Source organism: Aedes aegypti, chromosome 2 (genome assembly GCF_002204515.2).
Source record: "Aedes aegypti strain LVP_AGWG chromosome 2, AaegL5.0 Primary Assembly, whole genome shotgun sequence".
In the NCBI taxonomy this organism is placed as follows: domain Eukaryota; kingdom Metazoa; phylum Arthropoda; class Insecta; order Diptera; family Culicidae; genus Aedes; species Aedes aegypti.
In genome coordinates this window covers 65,183,681-65,193,389 of record NC_035108.1, presented here as the reverse complement: position 1 = coordinate 65,193,389, position 9,709 = coordinate 65,183,681, and the positions used below count along the sequence as shown (strand labels likewise).

The 9,709-nt window shown below is 37.2% G+C and overlaps 1 protein-coding gene across 1 annotated transcript in view; it reads right to left on the bottom strand.

Annotated features, from left to right (window-relative positions):
- The window catches only part of LOC5564624 (integrator complex subunit 14), a 41,301-nt gene extending 35,979 nt beyond the window's left edge, over window positions 1-5,322 (bottom strand). The window contains exon 1 of the mRNA XM_001648923.2: window positions 4,969-5,322. Within this exon, the coding sequence (XP_001648973.2) occupies window positions 4,969-5,148 (180 nt within the window). The 5' untranslated portion in view covers window positions 5,149-5,322. The remainder of the gene's footprint in view (window positions 1-4,968) is intronic.
- Between the last annotated feature and the right edge of the window lie 4,387 nt (window positions 5,323-9,709).

Below are 9,709 nucleotides of genomic sequence, written 5' to 3'. Positions count from 1 at the left end.
AGATCAAATAACTCAACTTCCAGTACTGTGCCACTTACTCAAAATTTGAGGTAACGCACAAAGGTTCGGTTTTTGGGTTGTTTTGCTCTTCGCACTCTGACAACAATAGAAGGAGCGAATGAAATGGGGAGAGAAAAATAACTCAAAAGTAAGTTAAAAAATACTCAAATTTAGGTTTTCCGTTTTCTCCGTGCATGCAAAATGTCACGTTAGTTTTCTCCCGTTTTCTCGATTATTTCTGAGGCTTTCCCAAACTTTTTCGTCGCACGATCACGTCGCATCCCTTTTTGAGTGCTACAACGAAAAACTTACATCGATCCGTTTATCCGTTCTCAAGTTATTGCTGTTTGCGTTTGAAGTGCAAATCCAGTCTAACTGAGCTTCAAATGCGGTAACACAAAGTAACCAAAGGATACTTAGCAACCATGATCCATATCATCGCCGACCTAGCAAAGAAAATCAAATTTTGACTTCGCCTTCCTTGTTGAAAATCTTACCGCATTTGGTGTTCCCGCATTAGATATTTGCATTTCAAACGCACACAGCAATATTTCGTGACATACAAACACCACTCCATTTTTATTTATATAGACTAACATATAAATCATAACTTGTTGACCGATAAATTACAGCTTTGCAGCATACCCGGATAAAAACGTATCATTCAGTGAATGGAATAAACCATTAATGTACAATATAACGTATTGGATACAATACAGCGTATTGTAATTGAATGTCGAAGCAATATTATTCTTGTTTGGATATACAATTCAAAAACAATATAATATATTGTAACAGAACATTGTATTGTTTTCAATTGGTTTCATACCTTACAATTTTGGTCAAATTCCTATTTTCGCGTAAAACAACTGTTGCTTTTTTCTATGTAGCTTTGCTGAAAGAAATAAACAAAACAAGTTCAGAAAGCAAGAAATGTTGGGTGAAAAATATTCAAAAAGTTAAAATAAGTAGTTTTTTAGAAGTCACTTGACATTAGCTGTAACGACGAATGCAACCATGATACAGTTCGTTGAATTGTTTTTGTATTGTACAACAATACACGAATTGCTAATCAAGACAATACATGAACATTATATCGTATTGTATTTTCAAAATGTTTGTATGAGAAAATATCTACATTTGTATTGTTACGATACTTAACCACCCATACATTATATTGCAAAAATCTCATATACCATACAGTGAACTGTTCAAAACAATATATTGTACTGTAATTGTATTGTCATTTTACATATACTGTATTGTATTTCCAATATATTGAATGGTACTGTTACAATACGTTATATTGTGTTTGTATTGTATTTTTTATTCGGGTAGGCTAATTGAACTTAGTTGTCGTTCTTATTGCCTTGCTGAAAAGTCGGTGCCCCTTGTTAGTGTTTTCAACACATAATTTATTGTATTTTTCACGAATGATTAGACTTTTCATGACAAAATCGGGAAGCTAGAAATCAGCGAAACAACAATAAAGAGTAGATAGAATAGAAAATCTTTATTTGAGTGACCCTTTAACTTACTGTCTTTCGGGTCACACGCAGTGTCGTAAAAATTCAGCCGAATGATACCCGATCAGTGCGAAAACGAACAAAAACAAACTCCGCTAGCAAGAAGTCAATCTGACTTCGAGTGCGAATGCGACGAGAAAGAGAGTGGGTGCAACACACGCACACATTCAGTTTCACCCACTGTTGGTGTCATTTCAAAATACAATTTAACCTAGAGGCACTGAAATTGAAAATTGAATATAAAAAATTACAAATAATTTTTATATTACTGGTGTAAGAAAACGGCAATGTGATGCCTCCAGTTGATGAATCATGATTGTCTTTTAATTAAAAAAAAACAACTTTTGCAATTTGCGGATGTTTTTGTGGGGTATTCTGACGGAAATGATTTTTTTCACTAGCGAAATTGAATTTGCTGGCACCGAATGTCAGTAGGTGGATGATTATCAGTGTAGAAAAAGTAATTGAAAAACTGAATGCACGTTCTACAGGATTCGTGCATGTATTGTCAACAAAACATTCACACAAAGAAGAATTCAACGATGACGGATCATACTGAGGATCGGCGTTGTTGACTGTATATTGAAATATGCAGACACTGGTCACACGAAACAATAGTGTGTTCTGGTAATACAGTCGAATTTCGTTCATTGCACTATCTTTAAGTGGGCTCCCGTTAGTTGGGCTATAGCCCATCTAAAATGAAGGCAAACGTCATTTTCTGACATAAGACGCAATTTATCAATGTTGGTAGCTCTGTTTTTCTTTTGTTCTATGTTATTTGACACCTCGAAACTCAGCCCGATTAGTGAAAGTCTTTCACTAAGTGGGCTACAGGTTTAGTGCAACGAACGAAAGTTGACTGTACCGCACATGCAGAGCAACTTACCACTAGTTTCAATGGACTTATCCACGGTCTTCTTTTATCTGCAACTTTCTTTTTCTTTTCTGCTCTAAATGCGGGCAATGTTTACATTAAATGACATCCGGATAACGAATGTTCACCGTATGAACATGAAGTGGGTGTGCAAGGAAATCGTTCATTTTTTGTAAACACGGCCCGCAGTAGAAGGTTTTCTTCCCGGTGGAAGAAGCAGCGTGACGTCATTGTAAATTAGTTCATTCAAAGTCTTAACCCTCTAATATCCAAATTTTTATTTTCGATTTAAGTATTATTTTTCGTTATCTAAAATCGTTCTAAACACGTTTTGGGCATTTATTTATTTTTATTCGCAAATTTTTAAATTTTGGTTTTTGATTTTTATAATTTTTATTTTTGAACATCCCTAGCTTTTTTCATTTTTTCTTGAAGCCTCTTCTAGTTGTTGTTTTTTGGCAATAATAAAAATTTAAATTGTTACGGTATTTTTAAAAATATTAAATTTTCAATTTTTTTTCGGAGCGTATTTTATTTTCCGTGTAACTAACGGAAAAAGAGGTTTGAAATTATTTCCATACCACCAGGCTCTTCTTTTGTGATAGGTTAATCGTAGAAAAATATAAAAAGTACGATTTTTTATATTACACGTTAAATGAAGCCCAGGCATTTGTAGGTTATATAAGAATGCAATTTTTCAAACAATTCCTAAGAATACAAAAAAGTTTCAAAAGTCATAAAAAACTTTTCTTATATGCGTGTTATGAGTCAAGGTATTGCGGCGCTCATTTTAAATCCACATCCAGCGGCGGCGGTAACGCGCAGAAGATATGCGCGCAATAGGGTCCTAAAGCCCTGTCCCAATTTTAGTGCCAAACTCTTAAGTTTAGGCCAAAAACACATGTTTACTCAATTTTCTAATGTTTTCCGTTGGTTTAAGTCTAAAAAACATTTTTTTAGATTTTGTCACATCCTTTGACTTAAACTCAAATTTTGGGTGTATTTTGTTTTCCGTGTTCCTTACGAAATGTCAGATAGGAACAACCCCAGTGGTTGAACTAAAACCCCTGTGGTGTTTTTGTCGACTAAGCGAACGTCAAACATGATCAAAAGTGTCAAGGTTCATTTATGGACCAAATTTTTAAATTAAAGTTTAAACATGTTATAGCAATTATTTGAGCAGGAAAAATTGCTAAAGTAGTTACAGTAACATGCTTTTTCGTGTTATTAAATAAAAACAAGATTTCATTAAAAATTTTAGGACCCAATTTAAACGCAACGTCAAAATTCAAGTAGGCTTGGATTTTTTCGTTCTTCAAGGACGCAAATGTTTCAAATTTGCTAAATCTGAAACATTTGGTGATTTTCATTATCACTGCGACGGTATATCGACATTTTCAGATAATCGCATTATGTGGATTTATCTTGCAGAGCACAATATGTGTGTGTGTGTAATCCAACTAACACCCACTGTCCGGCAGTGATATTAAGGAAGAAATCTTTCTGCAATGTTTTTTGATGCTATTGCAGATAGCTTTAGTCCAGGAGTTAGAAGGTGATAGCTCTATTGCAGATCCAGTGACCCATTTCAGAATGGCTGGAGAGACACGTCCATTCAGAAGTCACTTTCACCAACAATAAGCCCCGCATGTGTGCATTACCGTTATCAAATGGATAATGATAATACAAACACACTTCCAAATCCAAAGATATGCTTTTTTGGAACTGGCACGTATTTAGTATATTAAGGTAACAATACAGATCAGAACAATCTCACCAAATTTCTTGACTACGACGCTGTCGACCCAATAATTCGAAGCACTTCCTCCATATTTTCACTTAGTCAAACAAGACACTCGGTCATCGCTAGACCGCAGGCCCAAGCGGTATTACTGTGCAAATTTCGCTATTAACTCCCAAACATCGAGGCAAACATCAAACGTGATACACAATTTGCATTGAACACTGCGAAGCTACATCGGTTCCATCGGTGGCATTCAAAACCATCTAAGTACTACAATCGCAAAATTAGAGTTTCAAAATCAGCCGTACACCAACACAATACACTACCGATAATTAAAATCTTCACATATTTACTATTTTCGCACGGATTACGCCGGTGAAACTTCACAAGGAGCACTTTTCTTCTAAATGTATGTCGGGTGGCATAACACTACCAGCCGTTTTGCTCTTTCATCGGCCGAATCGGCGGAACCGAGATAAACGTGACAGCAAATTCAAAAACGCAGCCGCTCGCGCGCACAGCCTGCTGCGATTCTTATCTTGCAGAGCACAATATAAGCCAAAAATAAAATCATTTTGATTTCCGAGCTACGAAAAAATACACAAAATTTCAAAGTGTACCCCGTCTAAAGGCGGAGTTGGGTATTAGAGGGTTAAGAAAAGTTTTGCGAGAAACAAAGCAGGATTCTGCAATTGCAATTTTTTCTGAACAAACTGACAGCATTTCGGAGAAAAACAAACTAAAATGCTGCCACTTTTCGACGGTGTCAGAGAACTGTCGAGGAATCGTAAATTTTAAGGATTTGCAACAATTTTACTCACCAGAGAAACAAATTCCAGACGCGAATGTTTGGCCAGATAATCCAAAATGGTATTAACTCCCTGCACGGCCAAATGATGATAGGTTAACCCATCCTCGGCACTGGGCCCGGCTCCGGATGCCGCCACCGGAACTGGCCGCGTCATCGACAGTGATACATCCACCGCAATAATCGTTGGCATGGTTTCTTCGGGATGTACTTCACTTGCCCGCACCGTGGGATCACTTCGTCACTAATTTCCGGTAATGTACACTATTCTTTTCGTTTAACTTTACACAAAATTTTGGATATTTAAACCGGTATCTGCATTTCGAGTCAGCCGTAGAACAAAAACAAATCGAATAAAACTGACAGCATTGACAGTGACTGACATTTCTAAATGGTAATGCGCCATTCAATTAATACGTAACAGCAATGGGCAAGGTCTGGGAGGGAGAAACCAATACAAAATTTCTGTACGTCATAGTGAGCCGAGATTCCGCTGTCACGAAGTGTCACTGTGAGCCCAGATCTCAAACATTGGACTAACATGAAAAAAGCGCGTAACTGATTAAAACACATTTTCGTATTTCTTCAAAAGTGATAAAAATTGAATAAAAATCAATTCATGCACATAATGCTAGTAATGTCACGTGAGCACCATTTAATCTGATTAAACATAAAGCATTGAAAAACGCAGTGTTCTACTTTTTCCAATGAAAATGAATATTTAGTGCATAGAAAACTGTGGCCCTTTTTTCATGTTTCTCAGGAAAGATCGAAGGTGCACAACAAAAGGAAACTACCGATTTTCTCGAAGCCTGCCTTGATTGTTGTTGGCATACTGGAGTTATCTTGCAGTTCAAAATAACGTTGTCTTATATTTCGTGTGTAGTATCGGTGCCTCCCTCCCAGGGCAAGGTAAATTATTAGGGGCAGAGCACCAATTTTCGACCCATTTATACAATTTTGGGCCAACAAGAATACGGTGGCACTATATATATGCCTAAGATAGTCCTTTTTAGGGGCCCAGATAGCCGTAGCGGTAAACGCGCAGCTATTCAGCAAGACCAAGCTGAGGGTCGTGGGTTCGAATCCCACCGGTCGAGGATCTTTTCGGGTTGGAAATTTTCTCGACTTCCCAGGGCATAGAGTATCTTCGTACCTGCCACACGGATATACACATGCAAAAATGGTCATTGGCATAGTAAGCTCTCAGTTAATAACTGTGGAAGTGCTCATAAGAACACTAAGCTGAGAAGCAGGCTCTGTCCCAGTGGGGACGTTATGCCAGAAAGAAGAAGAAGTCCTTTATGTAGTGTTCAAGCCGATTTATAAACACCGTTCACAATTGTTTCTAATTAATTAGTCTTGAAAGTAGTTTTGTGACGAGCAGTTTGATTGGCGCGCGATATTAATTAGAAACAATTGTGAACGGTGTTTATAAATCGGCTTGAACACTACACTTTATAATTTAAAAACACAGACAAAAGGTTATAGTGACGATTTCCTTCGGAACGGAAGTACAGCTAATGCTCGATAACTGGGTGCTATTTAACTGGGCTGCTTTTTAACTGGGTGCTCGCTAACTGGGCTGTAGCCCAGTTAAAAAACAGTTAAACGTCAAAAACTTTCACCATCCCGTAACTGACGAGGGGCGTGCAAATGCAAAATATGGTTTCGGCATTATTTTTTTAATTGTAAATTTGTCTTTTTTCATTTAGATTTTAATTTTTTTTTCAATTCAATGTGCAATATGTCGAAATGAGAAATAAATCACAAATAGTTATTATTGCTTTGTTCTTAACTGGTTTATTGATATTCATACAAAATTCATGTGTGTACTTTAGAAAATTCATTTAAAAAAAATCGCTGCACTGGATCTACAAAGCTCGCTTGCGCCATTCGTTTTCGATCAGCTTTGTTCTCAATGACCTCAAGCGGCTTACATCGGCAGCATCATTTTGCACGAAGTGAAGTAAGTAGTCCAACGAATGAATGGCGATCCACCTCCTCTTTCGAAATCGTCGATAATTTTAACATTTTCCACCAACGTAAGGGTTTTTTGTTTCCGTTTGCGGTTGGTGCCCGGTGGGATGTCCATTGCAGGAACGAAAACTGTTTAATTCACCTCAAAATTTACAAGACGGTACGATTAAAACGCGAATTCAATGACGGAATGACACGAACACGACGCGATTCCAAAACCGAATGACGCCAACCAAAACTTTGCATCTAAGTCCCCCTCGATTTTTATTTGAATGTGTGTGTGCGTTGGAATGGCAGTCCAGTTATCGAGCACTGCTCGCTAACTGGAAGGTTCTCTCAGCCCAGTTATCGAGCATAAGCTGTAAAACCATCCAGCGAAACGTTGTTGGTCGTCAGCAGAATTTGCGAAAAATATCAGCAAACCAAACTGAAACTTCATCGAAAATTTGCTGACAATTCTGCTTAGCTTAGTTTCAAAGAAAAAACAGCCGTGGATAAAAAATAATATCTTTATTGTAGAGCCTTTCCCCCATTTTTTATTGAATCCACTGAAAATCTTATTATCAGTCCATTAATTACCCTCAGTTTTTTTTTTGTTACTTTCTAATACCTGACCAATTATCGCCTAGCCTAGATTATTCCCGTTAGGATTGAATCCTAAGGATTCTTTTAAAAACCTAATCAAGATTTTCCATGAATCAACAGAAATCTTTTAGCATCTCAAAAGAAATCGGTTTAAAATCCAAATATCACACCAGCAAACCAACAATTTTAAGTACAAGTTTCAATTAAGCATAAGCATTAATTTAATTTAATTAATGACCGTAAAATTCGTAGTTGCTACTCCGTGATTGACCAGAATAATCGAAATTGCACGAGGAACCAAGAGATGTAGCTTGAGAGTAGCTTTCCATCTTCAATGTACACTTTCGAGAACTCTAAACACTAAAAAGTCAATAAAGGCGCTGGCCACGTCCTCACGGTCATCGGGGAAGGGAGGGAATGTTAGTATGACATCCATTGTTACTAGAGACTGAGATCACCTCTGCATCTCCATGATTGTCATGGGAAGGAGTTTTGTTAGTGGGGAGGGGTAATGGCTGCATGATAAGGATTCACATTGGTAAATGATGCGATTCATGCAAACTCAGTTCTAAAAATCACCTAACTATAAGTACTCTAAAGACAACATGGACATACGGTAAGTCGACACAGTAGCATCGAACCATTCAAAGGTATGGGGCAGTGATGCCACATACACAGATTTATCTGTAATTACACAGATTTTTTGCTGGTCTGGCCTACAGATATATGTGATTACACACACTTAATTCAGAATGCAAAATCTCGGCTAATTTTAACCGAGATCCGCACAGCCGAGTAGTCGGCAAACAAATTACCTGGGATCTCAGCAAATAAAAGCCGAGTATCAGTAAATCGTGCTTCGTTGCTAAGCAACCGGAGAATTCGGTAGCTGAGTCTCGGTTAAAATCGTAAAGCCGAGATTCGCACAGCCGAGCTCGTGAAAAAAATTTAAGTGTGCAGATCACAGATTTTTTAGATAAACTAAGATTTTTAAGATTTTTGGACTTAACTCGATTCTTGGGCTCGATTTTGGAAAATATAAATGCCATTCACACTTAAATCAGAATGCCGATCTCAGCTATGCAAATCTCAGTTAAAGTTCATTTGCTGACATCTTAGCAAAAGGGACGTTTGATGACAGCGACACCCAAAGGTGCTGCTTTAAACCAACTTCATTTTTAGCTTACACATCAGTTAAAATTCAGTTGCTGACCGCTTGGCTGGGCGGATGTCGGTAAAATAATGGCAATTAGTCGAGTTCAACTGAGTGTGTTCTTCTGCTTAGTTTTTCTCAAAAACTTACCAAAGTTTTCAAAGTTTAAGAAACTTTCATGTTTTATCAAATGTGATTATTGATTTGCGAGGTAGGCAGTATAATTTTTAGTAAAAAAACTTACATTCATATTTGTTAACATTCAAAGAACAGGCAGGATAGGTTTGTAGAAGCTCTTGTTAATCTAATTGATTGAAATTTGATTTTTTTTACGCAACACAGATTTTTACCAAGATTTTTGAAGGTTTACTAAAGATGAAAAAGATTTTTTTGACCGAAAACACAGATGAAAATTGAAAAATATGTGTCAACACTCGTATGGGGTTCCAAATATTAATGTGCAAGAGTCTATGTCGACACTTACAGTGACGAACTGTTCATATTTTGTTAAATCAATTCATTTAAGTACCATGTCCACTGTTGTCATGTTAAAAATACGATTCATAATATATTGTACATTGAAAATAAAAGCATGAAACGAGCTCACTAAATTGATCATCCATCCTTGATTGAGCAACTGAAAACCACTTTGACAAGCATGCTCATTTCACAGAAGCAAAATATCCCTCCGACAACGCGAAAACCTGAACTCGATTGCACTCAAGACGCGTGCAAAAACGACGCAAAAGCAAAACCGATTTTTCTGGTGAAGTTGAAACGAACTCGATTTTTCTGGTGAAGCCAAAACTCAAACCCTCAACAGCACAAATCTAGAAAACCAGACGGCGGCTCAAGCTGAAAACTTGATCGATTGGTCACCACCAGCGAGTGACCAATTTGCGGAGACGATAAAAACGTGACAGATAAATTTTCAACACATCCGTTCGCGCGCGATGCCTACTACGATTCATTTTAAGTAAAAAATTCAATCATCCCAAAAAATAGGACACGTTGCTCTACATGAAAACACATTTGA